This window comes from Rhizoctonia solani, chromosome 4 (assembly GCF_016906535.1).
Source record: "Rhizoctonia solani chromosome 4, complete sequence".
In the NCBI taxonomy this organism is placed as follows: Eukaryota; Fungi; Basidiomycota; class Agaricomycetes; order Cantharellales; family Ceratobasidiaceae; genus Rhizoctonia; species Rhizoctonia solani.
This window is the reverse complement of record NC_057373.1, coordinates 2,980,156-3,002,780: the sequence shown is the minus strand read 5'-3', so window position 1 is coordinate 3,002,780 and position 22,625 is coordinate 2,980,156. Positions and strand designations below refer to the sequence as shown.

Below are 22,625 nucleotides of genomic sequence, written 5' to 3'. Positions count from 1 at the left end.
TTGTCAAATAAATTTTCAATCTACTGACGAATACCTAATCTAACTCTCCTCATAACTGAGCGGACTAAACCTGAATCGAATGTACTACATGTGGGAGGTTGGTATCAATAAGCACACAGCATACACGGGATAATGTGCCTGGTTGCACCGGCCAACCAAGTTCGGAGATCTTGATGCCATCACTCAAAACCAACATTGGGTACGTAAGGACTTTATAGGCGTTCTACCACCTCGGAGCATTTCGCAAATTGCCGAAGTTCGCGACTAAAGGCGATGATTTGGAAGACAAACTTTAGAACGTGAGTGAACAGACCACGATATACCTGATCGAGCATACGCTAAACTGACAAAATTCAAGCAGAAGAAAATGATATGGTCTATCAAGAAACATGCCCATGGCTTACGGAAATTTAGAACGGCCCAGTGTTGGTCCATCCCATCCTCGGACCGAATCAACCGCACGTTCGGAAACGTACCCATTGAGTCATATAACTAGATGCCAAGATGAAGACTAGCTGTTGAGACAAACTCTGGTGGGTATATCTGTGAGCAGAGTTGTCGGTAATGGGGAAATTCCATGTATATGCCGACAACCGGCACGTCGACTGGGCGCTTCTTAGAGGCTAAAATTTAAATCAGAGATTAGGTTTTATCAGTCTTGGCGCACCTCCCAGCTAGCCCAAATCAAGGACTCGTGCAGGCAACGAACCACGATATGAACATGGTTGTTATGGATGCACATGTTTCATTTAATCTCGGGAAGATCGGTGATGAACTGACGCGACCACGGCGACCAGTTCCCTATTCGCGTTATGGAGAAGCGCCGGGGTAACATCCAGGGTTGAATTGGGGGCGCTTCTCGAACGTGGGTTGGATGACCGTAGCCGATCACTCCTTGGTGTCATCTCTTGATATTCTAGATCTCGGAATGGGGATACTATGATATATATCAAGCACGCGGCGAGGGCTGTGGATCCATTCTCGTGCTATAGGGCTCCACGCCCCCCGAACCCACATTCTTTTTACCACATTCTTTTCACTATCATGCTGTTTCGTCAACTGCTTGTTGCAGCGGTGGCTGCCCTTAAACTTGAGCTTGCTCGCGGTCAGGCAAGTGACCAGGATATCCAAGCGGTATATGAGCGTCGATTGCCTTTTATTGTGGCATCGAGTCTGGCGACTCCCCAGTTAGTGGAGGAGCAGTGAGTGGTTCATAGTTATATCGCAATCTAACACTGGATCTAACATTGCTCAGCCTGAATACACTCAGCGAGAATGGAACGTGGCCGACTGTTAACTATGCAACGGGATGCGATGCTCAACGAGCCAACTGGCCGGCTGGGATCCACTGGAATCGTATTCTCATTCTGGCAGCTGCCTACCATGGCGGAGTTAATGGGGCCGAACAATACGTCAAAAACCCTACAGTGCGCGATGCTCTTTCCCGAGCTATGGGTTACTGGTTTGCCAACGACTTTGGCACCGTTGCCAATGGCGCATGTCTCGATAGAGGCGGTCAACCTGCCGAAGAATGTCCATGTGGAACCCCGGGGCTGTGGAACACCAACTGGTACAGGTTCGTCTGTTACTCGGCGATCTCGCTTTGACCGGCGCTAATGAAGCGCATGGTATCCCCGAACTACAGTAACGTTATCCTCGTTCCTACCCAGGTTGGCAAAACGTGCCTCCTGCTTGGCGACGAGCTCACCCCTACGGAATATGGCAATTGCACAGCTATTACTACACGCGCATATGCACCCTTCTATCGTAATCCTCCACCAGGATTCGTGAGCGGCGCAAACATTATCGACATGGCATCGATCGGGATCTCTGCTGGGCTATTGGAAAACAACCGTACGGGCAATGCATCGCGTATTATGGATGCATACGAGCGCGTTCACAATGAGGTATGGTCATTTATTATAAAAAGCTAGCCGCTGTCCATACTGATTGCATATATCCTCTCACAGACTGTTGTACATGAAAAAGATTTCGTAGATGGTATCAAACCCGATGGTTCATTCCAACAACATATTGGAATAGTCTACGATGGTACGTTCCGATTTTCACACTTGGTGACAACTTCTCGACTAACGGGTGACATCACAAAGGAAATTACGGGAAAGACTTGTCAGTTATCCTTTTGCCAAGAACTCGAGACTTGCCAGTTGGAGCTGACCATTCAATTCCCCACAATTTACTGATAGCTCTAATTCGCTTCTTGAGATGGAGCTCCAGGCTGCCGATACAGCGTTCCAACCCAACCAATCAGTCAAAGACGCATTCAGCTCTCACATCGGGGGTGCGCAATGGATGACTTTTGCGGATACCAAGAACAATACCTTGCATTGGGACTATGTGAGTTGGTATCACACTACTCACTGAATCAATTCTAAAAAGCATCTGTAACGTAGACCGTGATTGGTCGAATGATTGCATTCGCCATTGCCGATGATCAGTGAGTTACCTAGCTCCGCTGCTGTCGAACAAAGCTGATACATACACCTTTTTAGGGCAAGCGCGAACCTCAAAATGAATTTGACGCGTGTTCAAGAACTCGGCGACGCTTGGAACTCGACTGAATTGCAAAAGTTCGCAACCGATCTGAGCAAACCTATCGAGACTGCGAACGCAGGATTCCTTACGGGTAACCGTATGTTCTGGAACTCGGACTACATGGTAAGTTTGACCTATTTCACGCGCATACCCGACTCACTTATTTGTAGGTCCACCGTACAAACCAAACCGTCACCACTCTTCGAATGCTATCCAACCGCACCAAAACCTCAGAGTGCGTCAACACCCAAAATCCATTTGGTTTCCACCTTTCAGACGGAGCGATGTATCAATATTCCAACGGCCAAGAGTATCTCGATATGTATGCCACCTTTGACTGGAACCTCGTCCCGGGCACAACCGTCGATTACAACGCCACCGTGCTCAACTGCTCGGCTACCGAGAAGGCTGGTGTCACGACCTATGCGGGAGGTGTTAGTGCAGGTGACGTTGGCGTGGCGGCGATGGAATACACCAACCCAACCACCAGAGGGTTGAGTTTCAAGAAGGCTTGGTTCTTTTTCAAGCATAACGTACAGCATGTTCTAGTCAACGGGGTTTCGTCGACTTCTTCTGCTCCGGTTTATTCGGTCCTCGATCAGCGCTTGCACAAGGGTCCCGTTTATGTCGATGGCGAAAAGGTCTCGAGCGGCAACTACTGTGATGTGGATAGTATCTGGCACGCTGGGACTGGGTACATCTTCCCCGAGTCACAGGGAACTGAGATCAGGCTCGAAGCAGAAAAAAAGACGGGCAGTTGGAAGAATATTGGTACAAGCGTGCAAGGAAATGTTACCAAGGACATGTTCTCCGCCTCGATTGTACACGACCAAGCGAATCTGGGCACGCCGATCGAGTATTCCATCTTTCCCGCTACCAACTCACACGAGGAGTTTGAAGACAAGCCGAGTGGGCTGCACCCCGGACAATTATCAACGATGGTACTGTGAGCGCCGCGATCGACTACGAGTCCCGCACGCTCGGTGCCGCATTCTGGAACGTCGGCGGAGGATCGGTTCGGGTACCCGAGATGGGCTTGACGGTTTACGCTGACCGGCCGCTCACGCTCGTTCTCAAGCTCACCAGCAAGGAGAAACACAGCGGGAGCGTTTCCATCGCGGATCCCACGCATGGGTCTGGTCCTACGCGTGTGAGACTGGTCTGGTCTACCACGACCACGACCACGCCAAAGTCATCCGGAATGCAAGCGTATGCTCGGTCATGCCGGGTCAAGACGCAACACGGGGTCGCACAGATGCACAAGGCATACGACGACTAAAGAAACTTTGCTCGAGTTTGACTTGCCCGGGGGTGGGCTGGCAGGATCTGGGGTCACTCAAGAGTTCAAACAGACTGCGTAGGTTAGGTGGTGGGGTGGGGATGCCGCCGGGTAGCTTCGGGTCTCGCTGTGCTGTGGGCCTCGAGCCCTACCTAACACGGGCCTTGAATTCTAGACAGCTTTGATCTTGGTCGTGTTGACCGTCCGTTCATTTTCCTCTTATATTAAGCGACTGACATTTTCCGCTTTGTTTCTTTTTTCATGTCTATATATATTCTTGGAATCGGTATCCATCTTCTGGTATTGTTCCTAGTGACCAAGCATTTTCGATAACTACTAGACAGATGGATTCCTGTATCATTTTCTGTGTAATCAATATCAGTTCATAATGGTCACTTATGCGTGTGTTTCAAGAGGGAATCAATCCCCGGTCCGTGTCGCCGACTCCAACGTCTATCCCCAACGCCTATTCTTTCGATCTTGACAGATATATGCAGGGTCTTGGGAAGTATCGCCGTTCTTCGAGGGAGGCTGACCGTACTAGGTATCTTACCCCACCCGGTAGGCATCGGAGAGGTACCAACCAGTCGTCTGACATGCGTTACCCCATTGAGGTCTTCCGTGAACATCCGTAAACCCAAGCCATACTCGCTGAATTGTGTACGACATTGTTCTATGCTTGTCGACCGTGCCAGCTCAAGGCCAAGGCGTCGCCCAAGCATTTTGCTATAGATAGAGGTGATTGGAAGATGAAGCGCCCGGAATTATCGGACCATGGGCGCTGGCGTTGTTTGTGCTTGGACATGTGATTCATCGCGGAAAGCCAGAAGCCGTGGGACTCCAATTACAGGGTCCATTCGTCATTTATAACCGGCTCTCAGTTGCCTTGGACTTGACTTGGACTCTTTGACACTTTGACTCTCACTCCTTGACGCAGCCCGGACTTGTTTCGAGATGTCGGCTGGATTCAGGATTAGCTCCCACCTTTGGGACAAAATTCACCACTTTGCAGCATTTCCCCAGACTGGAGGTAAGCAATTCCGAGCTTCAGATCGCATATGGTGGGAAGGGGGATGTTTACAGCTGCTGTTAGTTTCGTTGCAGCAGATGGCTCTGTTCGGAAAGAATCCATCCCAAGGAACCTTGCTCAAGGCCAGCCAGTTTCTCTCTGGTGAGTACAGTTCCAATACCGCCGATCGCTCTCAGTGACTCACATCACGTGTGTTCCCCGCACTTTTGCAGAGGAGCTCCCCGTGAGACTGGCCCACCGTATTCGCGAGCTCGACGAGTTGCCACACAACCTTCGCGATATGCCCTCAATCAAAAAGGTCAAGAACTGGTATGCGCAGTCCTTTCAGGTGAGCTATCGACATTTGGTTTAGCCCCACACGTGACACCCCCCCTTCTGACTTGCAATGTCCCGGCCGATGAATGTCATTTAGGAGTTGATCGAATTCCCCACTCCAAGACTCGATAAGCGCACACGCGATATTCTGAATCAGCCACCGCCCGAGAATACACACTTGCCTCAGGCGACTGAAAATCCCGTCATGCCTAAACTCTTGCGTGCGATTGGATCATCACGATATGGAAAGGACAACGGAAATGGAAACGGAAAGATGCGTATCCCCATGCAGAGACTCTATTGTTCTGCCCAGAGCTCCGTCGTGTGGCCACCCGAGGTATACGAATATAACAAGAATTTCACTCGGGCCCTCGAGGCAATCAAACGAAGACACGACCCCACCGTGAGTAACGTATATTTAGAAGGTGGAGTACTGTAACTGATAGGAGGCGTATAGGTCACGACTGTTGCACAAGGTGTGCTAGAATGGAAGCGATCTTTGAATATTGGTCAACTGGACACAGAGGTCCAAGGATGGCTTGACCGATTTTACATGTCTCGCATTGGCATCCGATTTCTCATCGGACAACGTGAGTCTTAGGCTTCATAGTTCGGAACAAGTTACTGACCTGCTCGGTAGATGTTGCCCTCAATACTCAAGTGCCCCATGAAGACTATGTAGGAATCATTTGCACGAAATCTGTGCGTCTTGACTTATTTGTTTTGTTTTCTTCTTCGAAAAACTGACTGGTGATATATTTAGAACGTCCACGACATTGCACACGAAGCTATTGAGAATGCACGATTTGTTTGCGAAGAACATTACGCTCTCTTCAAAGGTCCCCCGGTTCAATTGATCTGCCCGCGTGACCTTCACTTCCCATATGTCCCCGGGCACTTGTCCCACATTCTTTTCGAACTACTGAAGAACTCTCTCCGAGCCGTTGTTGAACGATATGGCCCAGACAATGAAGCCTCTTATCCGCCAATCAAGGTCGTCGTTGTTGAAGGCCAGGAAGACATTACGATCAAGATTTCGGATGAGGGAGGAGGAATCCCAAGAAGTAGTGTACCGCTCGTTTGGGGATATCTGTTCACTACAATGGAGGGACAAAACTTGGACCAGGACTTCCAGGCGAGCGATTTCAAAGCTCCCATGGCTGGATTTGGATATGGGCTGCCTCTATCAAGATTGGTAGGTCTCCACGACTGGATTAGACTGAATGAGAGCTGACGCTAGTCTTAGTACGCGCGATACTTCGGTGGTGATCTGCGATTGATTTCCATGGAAGGATACGGGACGGATGTTTACATCCACCTGAACCGCCTCTCGAGCTCACGCGAGGCTCTCTTGTAAAACAATCAACCGCTCCTTGCCTCTACATCTTGCCTCATATTTTCAAGTTGTGTCAAGTCAAGCCCATTGTATTATTATCATTTGTTTCTTGTCTTTCTTTGCGCATTATATAGCCTTATTGACATCTATTTCTTACGTCTACGATGTCTCAATTTTGTTCAGTGGGATTTTCTCTCAATTTCAACTGGCTAGTTTGTGCGTGGTTTCTGGAATCATTTTACAGATAACCAAAATCTTGTCCTTTTCCCCTAGGTTTCCTCTTACGATGTGCAACGTGTAAATGAATTCAATGTAACGAGCAACTGTGGATAGGCTTGTTGCATGGACCGGGTTGCAAATACTTTCGTGGTGCATTCCCTAGTTGGCTCAGGCGCAAATATATGCTATGCACGTGCGTGTCACTGGCAGCGGGTCTGGCGTCGAGCGAGCATTATTATAGCCAAATTTATATTTATGCTTACAAAAGGTTGCCAGTTCCCCTATCCATACCTTCACCATATCGATCCTATTTTGGTGTATTGGATCTGGGAGCTTGGGTTAATCCTAGCCATAATGCGTCGCATATCTCGACCAAGTCGAGGATAGGCCGCGTGTTTGGATATCTGTTTCATTAAAATTGGCGATATTGCGTTTGTTGTTTTTATCTTAGGGGATACAAAGCGATAAGGATGCTAAGGATAGAACTACGTATGGTTTTATTGTTTATTTCGCTCGATATGCAGAGCGTCGGACGAAAAGAATCCCAGATCCCAATTGGATAGTCTTAAGAATGTCAATAGTTTCATATGCAACGTTTTCTTAGATTGTGATCACTGATAAAGAATATGTATAATAATGCTCATGGTTGTAACCTACACACTGGTGGCCGCAACTGAGCCATCCTTCTCTCCCCTTTCTATGGTGGGCATATGATCCATCTCGATAGCCAAGCTAGTCCTTGGTTCCAAGTTCTCGTTAGCTTCGGTGTGTTTGATTATCTCCATATGACGGAGCTTGGCCAAAGAGATGATTACAGCAAGAACGGCCATTCCGAAGCATACTGGATTCCCGATAAGCTTGGCGGTACACACATGAAAAGAACAGACATACCCCACGCAGCGCCACGGTATCCGGGCATGAGAACTAAAGGACCAGTCAAATCACTTGTGTTGTGACGTTTGGCAGCCATTTTTTGAATAGCTGTGGATACCGCTGATGTTACAGCCAATCCTACCGATGTTCCTACCTATATGCGCGATATGAATGCCACCCAAACGGAATGAATTTCGTTGACATAGCCTTGTGACAACATTGAACAGTGCTCCTGCAAGTGCTTGGTTGTGTATGTCGACCCCGTTGCATATATGCAAGTTTAGTACCGAATAACACAGGTCTGGTCCAGGAAGAAGAAGCAGAAAAGGAAGGCTCATTGCCCAGTAAGTGACATTGGGTTTAATAACGGCAAATAGCGCTGCAGCCGCCTGAAATTTGTATATAGATCGTGAATGTAAGAAAGAAGCCCATTTGTGGACAAACTTACAACGCTGAGTACGAGGCCGACCAAGATAAGGAACTGAGGTCGTACACGGTGTATTAAAAGTCCAGACAAGACGTTCAACTAATGATTTTATTAGCTTGATACTAACAGTTCATTCGAACAAACTTACGAAAATTCCAGATGCGGCCAAGGGCAAAAAGCTGATAGAAGTCTGGAGCGGGGACAGGAGTTGGACGGATTGGAAACTATTCGTTGGAGAGCCTATAGGTGAGAAGAATGATACAGATCCAAGTGCATAGGTACGTACAAGAGAGTGGCATAATAGTTTAGTGCATTGAAGCTCCACCAAGCTGTGAATGCCTATGGTTCACAAATTCAGGTCAAAAATTGTGGGTTGGGCGGATTATTGAGAACTTACTACTGCGAGTAAAGATCCGAAATTTGGCGCACGGAAGATAGACAGTGGTACCAGAACTGACTTTCCGGCTTGTTCACGTCGGCGCTCCCATTCTACAAATCCGACTAAGCAAATTACCGAGGTACAGAGAAGTGCGGGAATATATGGTGTTTTCCATCCCCTGGGTGCAGATTCGGCGCCCCTATCATACAATTTCAATAAAAATTTGACCCATATAAAGCTCAGTTCACTCACGCAAGTGAGAATGTAAGTAGTCCAAATCCTGCAGTACTCAAAGCAGCGCCAACCCAGTCAATCCTCTTTAGACGCTTGAGCATAACCTTCCTAGTGTTATCCCCATGCTCATCCTCCGAATCCGGTGCTGGATGATTGGGTGGTAGACAATACCAAGCCATAACCGAGAATATCGTCCCAAGAGCTGCCTGAACCCAGAACAACGAGCGCCAGCCTACCGGAGACTGGCACAATATTCCACCGATAACTAATCCACCGATATAACCGAGTGGCTGTGCGCCACCTAGAACTAAGAACTGTTATATCAGACCCGACCGTTGGACTCCGGCGCTGATAGGAAAACGTACTGGCAAATGCCTTTTCTTTAGCGCGCCCTGTAAAATGTGCGCCGAATAGACCCACTGCGGCTGGAGTATTGGCTGCTGGACCAATGCCGAGGAGCGCCATAAGAACTATGAGCGCAACCTGTGAGGGAGCAAATGCGATTCCGAGACTAAATGCTGCGAACCAGGCAGTTCCGACCAAAAACAGTAGACGTCGACCCAGAATGTCAGCAAGTCTACCGGATAGTAGTAGAAAGCAGCCGTATGTTAGCGAGTACACTGAAACCGGCCACTGGAGATCACTCTGGAACGAATCAGTATACATTAATAGATTGTGTTATGAACTAGTATACGCACTTGGGAAATGGAGAGTTCGGTCTGGATGGAGGGAAGTGCGACAGTCATACATCCAGTTTGAAACGTCTATAGGCGAAACATATGGAGAGGTAAGAGACATGGTGGTCTGGCGCACAGTGTTACGGGATGCATACGTTCAAGAGTGTGGCCCCGCTAATGGACAGTACAACAAAGCTATTCTGAACCTTTGTCATAATAGGAACTTAAGGAATAGAAGGTGGTAGTACGAGGGAGACTCAATAGCATCGGCTATGTATATGTGCTATTCATGATGATTACGCGAGGGGGGAACAGTCACGCCATAACTAGCAGAGGCACAAGGTATCTGACTTATATCAAATTCAGAAATTCGAAATGATGTCTGATGACCGGCTGTTTGTAATCAGGGTCCAATAATTCGATTCTGGATTAAGCCGTTTGAAACCAAGTTTCTTAATCTCGTCGACGTCTGCAATGGCCAGACGGCTAATATGGTCCCCTACTATAGCGATTCTTTTCATTACGAACCTCATTACTATTGCTATATTAATATCCAATGAGGTTGCGCGTAATGCGATAGTAGATCAACTGAGCGCAGCTACCCTGCTGGAGTCTCAAAAGGCCGAACACCGTTTTAAAGAGGACCCGTACTTCCCAAATCCACCAGCTCCAAACTACGTTACTCGCACAAGAGTGTTTCACAAGGTGAAGACTTCCTCTGCTACGATAACGGCTACCGAAACGGCTACCGTCACAGCCACTGTAATGGCTACTCAGACCGTTACAGTGACAAAGGCGGTTGCTGACGGCCTGCCTGGATTTTGTGATGAATGTGGCCCAGAAGATCACATATGTAAAAAATATGGGTAACTATTTTCTTTACAACAAACAGGAGACACTCAATCATTCGTATTTGCAGCCAACACAATCTTGAAAGGTCTCGTGCATACGAAGGTCCCAATACAAGGCTCAGACGCGTCCTTCAAAAAGCTGCCGACGGCCACCCCATTAATATCGGAATCTTGGGTGGTTCAGGTGTGTAAAGCTTCAGATTCAAAGCAGTCCATTGACGCGTTTTTTTTTTAGTTACTGCTGGCCATGGCGTACTGCATCCAGAGTACTGGACCGACATATTTTTCAACTGGTGGAATACCACTTTTCCGTAAGTTGCTACTTTGGCGTGTCTTAGTTACTGTGGCTAATATCCGTGAAACAGGCATGAAAAAAACGTTTTTGTTAATGGTGCAGTGCCCGCAACTACCACGGAGTATTACTCTGTGTGTGCACTCGAACACATAGGTATATGCTTTGCTTAAGCCAGGAATGCGTATTTCTCATAAATAACTTATCTTAGACAAGGAGGTGGACCTAGTGATTATAGAAATGGCCATCAACGACCAGAGGTATGTTGCTATTTTACAACATATTATCGTACTCTGACGTGTTTGTCAGAGTTGAAGTTTTTGCTCAATCATACGAATGGCTCGTTCGTATGCTCATGGACTTACCGAATAAACCAGCTGTCGTCAGTGCCCAGGTGATCGCTCTTGCCTTCGATACCATTACTATGGGCGGTGATTTGCATACTGGTGAGCCTGAACTCGTTCGTTTCTAATCATGCTTAACATCTAGTCAGGGGTAAACGAATACTATGATATTCCTACTGTCAGTCTCCGCAATGTAGTTCTTTATCACGTTCTCGAAAACGCCCATCTGGACCGCGATATGTTCCATAGGCTACCGCCATTTCAGGAAGACAGTCAAGAAGATCTTCGGCACGTACGTGCCGTATTGAAATGTTGCGCCCACACACTGAATTATCGTGTCAACTTGCAGATGAACCGAGTGGGTCATAAGATGCTGGCTGAATTACTCATCGCGTATATGCAGCGCCAAATTTGCGCCCAGAGCAGACTAAAGGCGAATCCATCGGTCTTGGAGTACCAGTCTCCAGGAAATACTATTCCTGGGCCAGAAGAATTGGGTGTGATGCCTAGGGTACGCCACGTCGCTCGCGTTGCAATTCAAACTCTAATCTCCGCCCTCCTTTTAGCTACGAATGTTCCGAAAGTATGTTCGTGACGAGAGAGAACATTCCGTCAAGACATCATGTTTTTCCACTCGAAGCAAGAAACACCCGCTAAAGCCCATCCGTCAGGAGGGTTGGTCTGAATGGGCCTGGAAAGAAAAGAGCTATCTAATTGCCAAGGAGCCAGGTGCACGCGCGACGTTTGTGATAGATGTCGGTCCAATGGGATTGATCAAAATCACGTACCTTAAGAGCAAGACATTTGGCCTGGGGAACGTCAAGTGCTGGGTTGATAACAACGAGAGCTCAGCCCGCGTGATTGAAGGGTGGTGGAACGAGGACGGGCTGTAAGTTTTTGGGTTGTCCCTCATCTTTTCGACCCTTACTGACGGCTATCATAGTAATATGTCAAGGTTCGATATTGGTAGATAAACACAGAACAAGGGCTATGTCTGACGCCGGGATCATACAGAGACGCGGAAGTGGCGGGCGGCGTGCCTGCAGGTTCACACGAAGTTACATGCGAGGTTTTACAAGAAACTAGAGACCCAGGAGGGGGGCACGAATTCCGCCTCATCTCGCTTACCAGGTATGCTTCTCTTGCTCACAACTAACGGTTTGTTTCTTACTTCTGGCTTTAGTTCATAAGGTTCCCTGGTTCTGTGATTCGGCATTTGACAATGTGGGGAAATACATATAGTATGGTCAGTGACCGAAGAATGTATTACTGTACACTTGTTCCAGTTGTTGAGTTTTTTAATTATGGGATATTTTGTTCATTTATGGATCAAACATATTCGTTTGATAGCATAAATATAATGGATCGTGCTTGGTATAGTGATTGTGTGGCGCTTTTGACATATCTGAAATAGCCTCTCCAGGAACTGGGTACCCACCACAAAGCAGAATTGCCGGGCTTCGTGGCACACAAAAGCATAAAAGGCCAGGTTTCAGATGCTTTCTAACTCATTCTCTCCCCACCTCGCTTTCCTCGGTTGCTTTGAGCTCAATGCTGCGCTCCCCGCGCATTTCGTTCGTTATTACCTCACTCACCGCGCTCTATGCCGCAATTATAACACTCTTTTTTCTGGGCGGATGGGTCCAGGATGGTTGGTTCAATAGACTTTTCTTGCCTATTAGGGACACCAATATATCGTCATTTCCTTCTCAAGAGCAACATCCAGTATCCATTAAACCGGGCTGCATTCCGGTTACAGTGACAGCAACCAAAACCATCACTTCTTTTCAAACTGTGACTCCCAGTTTCCCCGGCCCTGCTTACTGTGACGAATGTGGGAAGGAAGATTTGATGTGCAAGGAATATGGGTGCGTTTGTGTCATATCCTTTCAGGTTTTAAATACTTGTCTAATCTTACTTTTACCCACATAACCAATTTGACCGATTAGACAACACAATTTGCAGCGTTCCCGCGGGTTCGAAGGGACTAATTCTCGCCTAAAACGCGTGCTTCGTAAGGCCGCCTCTGGAGAACCCATCAACATTGGCGTCATCGGTGGCTCAGGTGAATTTATATTGTAATTTATCTGATGGGTCGAGAACCAACTCACCTATTTTCTTTTTAGTGACACATGGTCATGCAGTTGTCCATCCTGAGCTATGGACTGATATTTTCTTTGAGTGGTGGAACCAAACCTATCCGTAAGTCTGGTATGCGTGCTCGGGGTCTGTCATTGAACTCGTCGGCCAGACATGAAAAGAATGTTTTTGTGAACGGAGCTGTCCCTGCCACAGGTACAGAATACTTTTCTGTTTGTGCACTTGAACATATCGGTGGGTATCATTGTTCAGATTAAAGCTTGGAGTTATTCCTGAACTATATGGGATAGATGAAAATGTGGACTTGGTGATAATTGAGATGGCGATCAACGATTTGAGGTAGGCTATATCATGACCTATATTTGACAAAATTAACAACACGTTTGGACTCGCAGAAACGAGGCCGCTGCTATGACTTACGAATGGCTTCTTCGTTTTTTACTCCAGCTCCCTAATAAACCGGCTATTATCAGCGCACATGTCTTTTCAATTCATTTCGAGTACTTGGCAACTGGAGGCGACTACCATTTGCGTAAGCTCTTTCGATACCTAGATCGCACTCCTCTAATGCTTAGAAATGCACGCATATATATAGCTGTATCACAATATTACGACATCCCGGTTGTGAACCTACGCCATGTTTTGTTGAACAATGTCCTTGAGCACGAAAACCTCGTTCACGAAATTTTCCATGCCAGAGACCCCTATCCTGCCGAGGCTCCCGACGATACACGTCATGTTCGTATATCAATAGTTTTGATCATATATTTAGCTGATAACCAGAGCAGATGAACCGTGTCGGGCACAAGATGATGGCCGACTTATTGATCGCATACACCCAGAGGGTTGTTTGCCAAATGGCCTCTGAGGATGCTCGCCCGATCGAACCGTTTTCTTCCGATAACGGACTCCTTCCCACACTTGATACGATGGAGCAAGTACCTCGTGTATGTATTTTGATCCATACGTTCAAGGTACTAGACTTACTCCGCATCTAGCTTCGTTTATTCCAACACTATGAACCCGATACCCGTGTTCAGCAGGTCCGGTCTACCTGCATGTCTACACGAGCCAAGAATAGCCCGTTCAAGCCTTCAAGTGCTATAGGCTGGTTTGAATGGGCCTGGAAGGAAAAGAAGTATTTTTTGGCACGTGAGCCCGGTGCAATAGTTACATTTGACATCCATGTTGGCCCTATGGGGGTGGTAAAGCTCGAATACTTGAGGTCGAAGACATTTGGTCTGGGTTTTATCCGCTGTTGGATTGGCGAAGATAACGGGGGTGGAGTCGAAATTGACGGGTACTGGGAGGAAGATTTGTGAGTTACTAATGTTATTTTCCCCATATTGTTTCTGATCCCCCCGGGCAATCAGAAATATTGCCAGATCCAGCGATATCGTCTATGGACATACGTCCGGGCCAGCCAAAGTGACTTGTAAATTATTAGATAAGACTAACGACCCCTTAGGAAGACATGAATTCCGAATTATAGCTCTCACAAGGTATGTACATTAATGATATGCACCTTGAGCTAGCACCTAACCATGTGTACAGTTACTAGATGTATTCTTTCTGGGGTGTTTCAATTGCACTTTATTGTTTTCACGTCTTTGTGTATTTTATACTTTTGCGCATCTATCTACAATTTCTACTAGGCAAAATCAATGGTATTTAAGCAATGGGTTTAGGACCTTTCAAGCTGCCTTTAGTCCCCTCTGTTACCACCACACTCCAATCACTCTCGACGGTGCCCATTTGACGAGCTACAATCTGATCAAGAATGGCCTTGCACACCGGGCCCATTCCTTGATCGCCAACCGGGATATCAATGTCCTTCCCTTGGTATCCTATCGCCTTGACCGGGCAAACGATCGCGGCCGTACCTGTAATAACCCCGTTGGGATATATATACTAGGTCATTAAAAGGAGTTTACTTACCAGCACCGAAAACCTCGAGTAGATTTCCTGATTCTGCTGCTGCCTTGACTTCCTCCATCTTAATATGGCGCTCCCTAACCTTCAGATCATTAGGCAAACCAGGGATACGCGCTTTTCCGGACTCGTGGTCACGTGCAAGCGCGAGAATAGAGTCGCGTGTTACGCCAGGAAGAATAACATCCTCCAAGGGAGGGGTAGCAAGCTCGGTTGTACCATCAGGGTGTTTGAATACCACAAGCAGGTTCATCGTCCCGACCTAAACAAATTACCGGGTTTAGTACATAATTAACCCCTCAAATCACCTGATCAAGTACCTCGGTCAGATAATGTTCGTCCCCGAGCAACCAGAGGTTTTGGTCATAACCCTCCTTGGCCGCCAGAACTTGAGGCACAACGCCTGGGGCATAGTTTGCCCCAAGTTTGTATCCACCAGTTCCTCCGGGTGCCGCACGAATAAAGTTGCTGGTTGCGAGCAATCGTACCGGCTTGAATCCGTTTTTATAGTAGGGCCCAACTGGGCTGCAAATTACGAACATCAAAGCTTCGGTGGGCGGGGCAACACCTAGGGCTCGTTGCGTTCCAACTGAGTAGGAGTGTCAAAAAGTTAATCGCTAGCGTTATCATGCGTAAATTTGAAAACACCCAACTCATTGTCGGCCGAATGTACAAACTGTGTCCTGGCTCTTGAGGAATCCAGTGTGAGTCAAGCTTAACAAGTGTTTTGATAATCTCAAGCATCTCTTCTCCATCGAACGTCTGGAATTTTTTTTAAAAAATCTGTGAGTAGGTGGGAGAACAAAATCGACATACAGGCAAGGATATACGGGCCGCACTTCGGTTCATTCGCTAAGCCGTAGACCACTGAGTCAAACTATACAAGCGGATAAGATATAGCATACCTTCATATTCATATCTGGCCTGAACATGGTGACCTTGTTGTTCTCATCTCGGTAGGCTTTCATTCCTTCGAATACCGTCTGAGCATAATGAAGGACAGTACATGAGGGGTCAAGGGAAAGGGGCGCATCTGTGCGAGATTAGGCACGGCATATAGGGCGAATAAAGGATGGACTTACAAGGGATAATCTTGGGCGTGCCCCATCCAGAGATGACATTCCACGGGATAGTGATCATGTGGTCGGTCTGGTGGGACGTAAATGATCCGGATCATGTCACACACCTGGTTAACTCACAAAAGTGTGTCCAAACACAAGGCTGGATGATTTGGGTGGGGGCCTGGGCTTGAGGTTCTTGTGGATTTCGAGTTGAGACGACTGTTATTTTTCCCGTAAAATGAGTATAGTGTTGAAAGAGAGAACGCTGAAACTCGCCTCAATGTCTGGTAAAGCAGTTGGCTCACCCGTCATAAGGTCCACCTTCCATCGTGATAATGAAGTAGAAAACGACCTGCAGCTATGTGAGTATGAAGGTCTTGTAGCGGCTCTAAATTGAGAGCGGAGGGTAGCGCGTAAGAACGAGGCCATGAGTGGTGGTCGTAATTATAAATGGTAAATATGATCACTTTCTTTCTCGAGTCAGTAGGCGGTTGAGTTTAGCACAGCCACCAGGGCCATATTGGCAAGCGCTGCCATCCATGGAAGCGCGAAAGTTGCTCAATACGTCTTTCCGACTTCAATCAACCCTAGTTGTGAAGTAATTCACCATGCTCCTTATAACTTCGGCCACAATTATCATTCTTGAAGTCCTCATTGAATGTATCTTTGATGTCCTTAAGCTTGCTTTGCCTCGTCGGCGTAGTGCTATCCAAGCTGGAGCCTCCTATACGGGACAATCACCATGAGGTTGACGATCTAGTTCAATTCACGAAATTCCGATTGTGAATATTTAACAAGAAGAGAAAAGAGTAGACGACCCAGCTGCGGAGGATTCGAAACTGATATCTACTACATCGCAACAGTAGTCCCACGCCTTTCCATTTTTAACTCTCTCGGGTATATAACTGGCGCTGGATATGTGACCCCTTAGGTTGTTCTATCCCTTGCCCCAAGTGATATTCTAGCGAAAATATGTACGGTACCGGTATGAATATCCCCTATTTGAGCCTGGTCTTCCTTGTCTCTGGGGTACAGGCCATGGACATGTCGGGATCCTCAAGTAGCTCAAGTTCAGGGGCAATGGCGATGATGATTCCCTACCTTCACTTTACGGGTGGCGATTATCTATTCTTCGACGCTGTAGCCCCTGCTTCAAGAGGGGCTATCGCAGGCGCTTGCATAGTGCTCGCTATACTTGCTGTAACTGAACGTGCCATTGCGGGGATAAGAGGAATTTTTACCATGTATGTAGTCCATCGGTAAGTGAAGACTATTGATTTATAGTATGGATGATAAACTGTCCGTTACTATTAGGCAGAGGGAATTGTTTCGTGGGGGGACAGCGGGGGAGAGGCTCGCAGTTGTATCAGGAGAACCACCTTGCACAGGAAAGGTCATCGAAATTGATGTTTCCACTGGCTCAACTGGTTCGCAAGCTTCCTCCGAGTTCACCATCTGCCCACTTCCAGCCCAACGTAAAAGGTCCATGCCCCCCTTTTCATGGTCGTACGAACTTACTCGTGGTGGTCTTTTCATTGTACAATCATTCTTCGTTTACGCAATCATGTTGGGTGTCATGTAAGCGAACCCAACTAGACCGTATGTTGCTGGATTACTGATAACTGTGGCAGGACTTTCAATGCGGCCTATATTATTAGCATTGTTGCAGGAACAGCCGTGGGCGAGATTTTGTTTGGAAGATTTGCTGCTGGGCAGACCCATTGATTAATCAAGGATTATGTGTCTATCTTGAACTAGGAAGTAAGCCCGGGGCTTCGAGCTTCCTCTCCTAAGTTGTCGACGTTTTGGGAGTTTCCCGAGAGGGTCCCCAAATAGCAATCTTGTTGACGGTTAATAGGAGATAAGATACATGTGCCAGCGTTATGCCAAGAACATACCCTCGGCATTTTTTTGAACCACGTTGGTCGAATTTTCCATCTTTACTAGTGAGATTTGATAATCACCGGAGATCGATTTCCTGAGCGTCAAGCGGGTTGGCGTTCCAGATGTGTCTCTCTTTACCCCACCATGTCGTCCACTGCAATCCAACTCGAGACACTAGACTCGCCTGGGCCGTCCTATACCGCCTACCCACCTACGTCCCCAGCAAGTCTTAATAAGTTTGTAAGGGACGTCGAAGTTCGCTCCGCGCTGTCCGGCTCGAGTGACCCATACTCTTTTCGGTCCGCGCTCAAATCAGACCATGAGCTTTCAGAGTTAAGGAGACGAAGCAAGGCAGGAAAAGTAGTTGAAAAGTACCAAAGAGGCCAGAATGATGTATGTGCCACACCAAGTAACGCTGATACTTCTTAGCCCAACTCTAATGGTCTGAGCTATCCTGTGCAGTTGATTAGCAGCTTGTTGAAGCCCATGGAAGCACACACTGCCGAAGCTAAGGAAGCCGAGGCCGAGGATAGACTTCCAGTATGTTTATTTGATAAATATTTAGTTACCTAACCTGTGCTAAAGTTCATTCAAGGTTCGCATCGCTGTCTGGGCTTCTTTGCTCTCCAACATCGCACTTTCGGCATTGCAATGTTCGTGCGAACTCGCTTAAGCTCATTTGTCCGAAATACTAATCGAACACCCCAGTGTATGCCGCAATCAGCTCTGGTTCGCTCTCCCTTTTGGCTACATGTATCGACTCCGTCTTCGACCCTGGTTCCAACCTTATACTCTACTGGCTTCACAAGAAGGCCTCGAAACTCGACACTAATAAATGGCCCGTTGGGGGGAGTCGTTTGGAGACAATCGGAAACATCTCTTACGGTTCGTGTTGGGTCTATTTTATCCACCCCAAGACTCATACGTCACACATTACCAGGTGCCTTGTGAGTGATCGATACAAAGAATCAACTTAAATATTATTCTAAACAACGCACAGGATGGCTGCTGTCAACTTGGTCATCCTTGTTGAATCTGTTCGCGCCCTTGTCGATCATGGGGGCGAAGAAACAAACGACCTTCACATCCCCTCAATTATTGCTGTTGCCACTGCGTTCGGTAGGTAACGTCCGTGTCTTTCATAGGGACTATAAGAGCTGAATCCTTTTGCATAGGTGTCAAATTTGCTTTATTCCTATATTGCTACGCGCTTCGCAACTCTTCATCCCAAGTCCGTATGCTCTGGGAAGATCACCGCAATGACTTGTTTATCAATGGATTCGGTATCCTGACATCGGCCGGTGGTGCCAAGCTCAAGTGGTGTATGTATTTTGATCTATATTAATGATCCCGCACGACAACGTACTTATTCCTTGTTAACAGGGCTCGATCCTGCTGGTGCCCTTATCATTGCGCTGGGAGTTATGGCTTCATGGTCACGCACGATCTATGGCGAATTCGAGCTCCTCGCCGGCAAGTCTGCGCCCCACGAGTTCCTGCAGCTCGTCATCTACAAGGCCGCGACATTTAGCGATGAAATTCAGGCATTGGATACCGTCCGGGCTTACCACGTGTGTCCATCCAACCCTACCGCCGGGTCAATTTCCTAACATAGGCACCTACAGAGCGGACCAAACTTTTTTGTCGAGATTGACATCGTAATGGGTGCTGATACCCCGTTGTGGAAGGCTCACGACATTTCTCAACAGCTACAGGATAAACTGGAGACTCTCCCTGGCGTTGAACGTGCATTTGTTCATGTCGACCACGAAACGACTCACCGACCTGTAAGTGGCTTAGCTTTGCATAAGCCATGCTGCTTCTCATACGCTTCTACTTAGGAACACCGAAAGTACGAATAAGGTACTTCCATGTTTAGTCTAATTTCTCAAAGTTACCGGGTTTGGATTGGCTTGTAACTCGTTTTGTCAAATGGCCTTTCACTGGAAATAATAGATTCGGAACTTAAAGATATATTCAAACCTATTTCTTCTTGAGATTGAGCCCAGGCAGGGTGAACATCTTATGGGGCTTCGTTGAGTAAGTCCGGTATGGGGCCTATCTACTCCAAACATTACCTCGTAGATCAACTCGGCTGGCACGCCCCATCCTCGATTTCCTTCCACGCGGTTGTCCATTCTGGTGCCCAGCGCCATACCCACTACGGCGCCGTGTTCATCCACAAGAGGTGCCCCCGAGGACCCTGGAGTGGGTAATACATTGAACAACATGTGCGAGAGTACATCATATGTACCCGGCTATTAACACAATTATGGGTAATTGAATATATCGATCAATAACCAACCCACCTTGGATTCCCTTCCGGCCAGGTCTCTATACCCGAGTACTTTACCCTCCGTGACCCACTTTAGTAGAGCGAATCCATCTAACCATTCACCCCATACCTCTTTCCCGCCGTGGGATTGAAGCTCTGGTTGGCCATGTGATGATAATAGTCGCACACTGAGTGTGCTACCCTCTGGAGCAGGATAGGGAGAAAGCGGGAGCGCCCTTAGTCGAGGCGTCGTATGAGGGATGGACAGAAGAAGAATATCGTGTCTAGGAAGACTAGAATGTACCCCCGTAACCGGTACCGGGCTCCCTGACGCGGGAAATATGTAAAGACCACTGGGCGACATGCAGGCCTCGGGAGATACAATCCGCGTTATCTGTGGTTCTACTTAATATAGTCTCTAGTTCGACGGAGCTAAAAGTGGCACCTGCCTCTTCTAATGAATGACAACATGTAGCTATACACTGTTCTCCTTTTCCCTCTGTGTCAAAGTTCAAAGCGAAACCCGAGCTGAGACTGACGTGACGTCTTCCGGCTTTGGTGACTACAAGATGTGCGACCAAGACTATTTCATTATTGTCGGGGGATAAAGGACTCACTCTCCTCTGAGCACCAGGCCGAGATTCGTAGGGAAGCTGTACATCAAGCACGCGCCCTGCGTGTGATTTGTATTCCGTATGTATGCGAGAGAGAGGAGCGGATGGTGGGCCATTCAAAATACAATCATAGATGTACTTTTCCAATGGTGCGAGTTCGGATGTACTAGCAGCTACTGGCGTAGGTATGTTCAATTTATGTGGAGCAATATCTACTGGCGTTGCAAAGGAACGACGGAATACAAGCTGGGTGGTCGGGGTGCAAGACAATGCGTCACTAGGAGTAGTTTTATAATATCCGGTATGAAGAATTACTGAATAATTACTAGTTCTTTGCAGAAGTTGAGACGAAGAACGTCGTATTTGATGGCGCAATGTACGCAAACTGGACACTCTCATGATGGTAGACCCGAAGGTCGACATATTGCGAATTCGCCCGCTATCACTTATTTGAAAAATACAAGGTCACTGTCCACAGTCAATTCGTTGCTATTTCCTAAAGTCATTACCCAAATATAATGTCACATCCCAAACACTCAAAACCTTTTGTTGGTTGTCCATTTTAGAGGGTAACCAAAGCCCCCACTGCAGTACCAATCAATGCCACAATACCAGGAATCCATACAGTGCTCTTGGCGCCAGAGTTAGAGTGGCCATCCCCATGGGTCGAGTTTGTGCTGGCAGTGGCGGTAGCTGTGTACTGCGGAAGAGTAGTGGAGTCGACGGCAGTGGTAGAAGCCACGGATGCGTTAGCAGCACCTTCCTGGACGGTGAAGTAGGTCCCAACAATGGGGTTACCGAGATTAGCCGCAGAAGTGTATTGGGTCAAACTACAGATTAAATTTTAGACATTCGAGGCATCCCAAGTGTTCAGATGAGCCACCTACTTAAAGAGTGCAACACCACTTCCGGGGGCAGGGCTAGACGGAGCGCTGAAATCCCCAGGCTGTGCATAAGTGAGCCAGATGCTACACAATTTTGGTTGGTTTGGAGTGATGCTATCTAAAATGATATGCTCACTAGCGATGAGGTCCTGACCCAGATGGAGGGTTAGGTGCAGCGTAAGCAACTACAGGAGAGCCGGTGGAGTTGAGGGTAACGGTGTGGTCGTGGTTCTCGCCATAGGCTACAATAGCTTCATTAGTTCCTGGGTATTTTGCCTAAATAAGGGTACCTACCCAAGTTGTTCTCTAGATAATGTAGGTTATAGCCACCTGGATTGGAGCTTCCAGCGGTGTTACCTGAGATGGTGTCATGGACGAATTTGGATCATCAGCTCGGGTCGTGCTTACCATCAATGCAGAGAACAGTGTAGCGGGTATTAGTGACGTTGAAGGGACCGCCCGCCTGAGCCTCCGCTTCTTCAGATCCGCGAATCATGAGCACCGGTGTATCAGAAACATTGGTGCGTGCGACCGCTTCACCAATGGCACTTAGATACAGCACGATTTATTTATGCTCGCGGACAATAGCAAACATAATAACTTACGGTCTTCCTACTCCAGCAGTAAAATTCAATGTCATCAAGCCACTTGGATTGAATGTAGACAGGACGTCTGGGACGATCTTTGCGTTCTTAAAGTTTTCCAGAGCAACCGCAACTGCAAGGGGCGAGGCGGCTGAACAGGAAAGTTAGATGAGACATTGCACAGGTCGAGATAGCCACCTACCATGAGCGCTAACAGTGGATGCAGCACCCAGCATAACAAAAGCGGCAGAAATTTTGAAGGACATCATTTTTTGAGGTTTTCGAAGAGAGCGGGGGAGGGACAAGTCAAGCGACTTGGATTTTGATGCATGCGGATAGCGCTTTTTATATCCATCTGTAGTTCCAGAACCACCGCGGTCGCAAGCAGGGAGTAATCTTGGCAGGGGAAGTATTGGGTACCGAATCAAGCATAAACTCTCCAATATCTCGGCCGATTGGTGGGGAAGAGATGGATTTAC

General features: G+C 47.5%; 8 protein-coding genes across 8 annotated transcripts; 5 read left to right on the top strand and 3 right to left on the bottom strand.

The window, feature by feature from the left end:
- Positions 1-1,044: 1,044 nt before the first annotated feature.
- Positions 1,045-3,835, top strand: RhiXN_01019 (polysaccharide lyase family 8 protein; the record flags this gene model as incomplete). Its single annotated transcript, XM_043320838.1, has 10 exons — positions 1,045-1,202; positions 1,256-1,576; positions 1,646-1,907; positions 1,971-2,052; positions 2,112-2,130; positions 2,208-2,358; positions 2,415-2,458; positions 2,514-2,679; positions 2,727-3,412; positions 3,457-3,835. 10 exons carry the CDS (start codon positions 1,045-1,047, stop codon positions 3,833-3,835), a joined length of 2,268 nt encoding a protein of 755 aa, XP_043179850.1.
- Positions 3,836-4,233: 398 nt separating this feature from the next.
- Positions 4,234-6,537, top strand: RhiXN_01018 (alpha-ketoacid dehydrogenase kinase; the record flags this gene model as incomplete). Its single annotated transcript, XM_043320837.1, has 10 exons — positions 4,234-4,265; positions 4,323-4,396; positions 4,773-4,865; positions 4,929-5,006; positions 5,078-5,193; positions 5,278-5,583; positions 5,638-5,770; positions 5,821-5,882; positions 5,944-6,375; positions 6,427-6,537. 10 exons carry the CDS (start codon positions 4,234-4,236, stop codon positions 6,535-6,537), a joined length of 1,437 nt encoding a protein of 478 aa, XP_043179849.1.
- Positions 6,538-7,388: 851 nt separating this feature from the next.
- Positions 7,389-9,394, bottom strand: RhiXN_01017 (major facilitator superfamily transporter; the record flags this gene model as incomplete). The annotated part of the gene is made up of 10 exons (XM_043320836.1): positions 7,389-7,576; positions 7,627-7,762; positions 7,896-7,997; positions 8,057-8,134; positions 8,184-8,259; positions 8,322-8,374; positions 8,433-8,613; positions 8,667-8,955; positions 9,014-9,293; positions 9,347-9,394. The coding sequence occupies 10 exons, from the start codon at positions 9,392-9,394 to the stop codon at positions 7,389-7,391; spliced, it is 1,431 nt and encodes a 476-aa protein (XP_043179848.1).
- A 405-nt stretch (positions 9,395-9,799) lies between these two features.
- Positions 9,800-14,473, top strand: RhiXN_01016 (GDSL-like lipase/acylhydrolase family protein; the record flags this gene model as incomplete). The annotated part of the gene is made up of 23 exons (XM_043320835.1): positions 9,800-10,191; positions 10,245-10,360; positions 10,412-10,487; positions 10,542-10,624; positions 10,680-10,728; positions 10,778-10,914; positions 10,962-11,104; positions 11,162-11,170; positions 11,216-11,323; positions 11,379-11,701; positions 11,756-11,767; positions 11,827-11,943; positions 12,495-12,680; positions 12,762-12,877; positions 12,939-13,014; positions 13,064-13,146; positions 13,203-13,251; positions 13,308-13,444; positions 13,508-13,650; positions 13,701-13,859; positions 13,911-14,230; positions 14,286-14,414; positions 14,467-14,473. 23 exons carry the CDS (start codon positions 9,800-9,802, stop codon positions 14,471-14,473), a joined length of 2,970 nt encoding a protein of 989 aa, XP_043179847.1.
- A 110-nt stretch (positions 14,474-14,583) lies between these two features.
- On the bottom strand, positions 14,584-15,984 carry RhiXN_01015 (amino-transferase class IV protein; the record flags this gene model as incomplete). Its single annotated transcript, XM_043320834.1, has 7 exons — positions 14,584-14,795; positions 14,851-15,106; positions 15,165-15,433; positions 15,522-15,606; positions 15,661-15,696; positions 15,750-15,877; positions 15,927-15,984. The coding sequence occupies 7 exons, from the start codon at positions 15,982-15,984 to the stop codon at positions 14,584-14,586; spliced, it is 1,044 nt and encodes a 347-aa protein (XP_043179846.1).
- An 893-nt stretch (positions 15,985-16,877) lies between these two features.
- RhiXN_01014 (copper transport protein CTR2) lies at positions 16,878-17,630 on the top strand (the record flags this gene model as incomplete). Its single annotated transcript, XM_043320833.1, has 3 exons — positions 16,878-17,164; positions 17,220-17,483; positions 17,537-17,630. The coding sequence occupies 3 exons, from the start codon at positions 16,878-16,880 to the stop codon at positions 17,628-17,630; spliced, it is 645 nt and encodes a 214-aa protein (XP_043179845.1).
- Positions 17,631-17,933: 303 nt separating this feature from the next.
- On the top strand, positions 17,934-19,651 carry RhiXN_01013 (cation efflux family protein; the record flags this gene model as incomplete). Its single annotated transcript, XM_043320832.1, has 10 exons — positions 17,934-18,182; positions 18,219-18,329; positions 18,385-18,442; positions 18,498-18,674; positions 18,730-18,736; positions 18,790-18,908; positions 18,965-19,111; positions 19,173-19,360; positions 19,415-19,576; positions 19,631-19,651. 10 exons carry the CDS (start codon positions 17,934-17,936, stop codon positions 19,649-19,651), a joined length of 1,239 nt encoding a protein of 412 aa, XP_043179844.1.
- Positions 19,652-19,772: 121 nt separating this feature from the next.
- RhiXN_01012 (trypsin-like peptidase domain protein) lies at positions 19,773-22,415 on the bottom strand (the record flags this gene model as incomplete). The annotated part of the gene is made up of 13 exons (XM_043320831.1): positions 19,773-19,811; positions 19,868-20,047; positions 20,099-20,348; positions 20,604-20,626; positions 20,682-20,955; positions 21,005-21,117; positions 21,304-21,508; positions 21,566-21,646; positions 21,699-21,804; positions 21,857-21,919; positions 21,971-22,110; positions 22,168-22,297; positions 22,349-22,415. The coding sequence occupies 13 exons, from the start codon at positions 22,413-22,415 to the stop codon at positions 19,773-19,775; spliced, it is 1,671 nt and encodes a 556-aa protein (XP_043179843.1).
- Between the last annotated feature and the right edge of the window lie 210 nt (positions 22,416-22,625).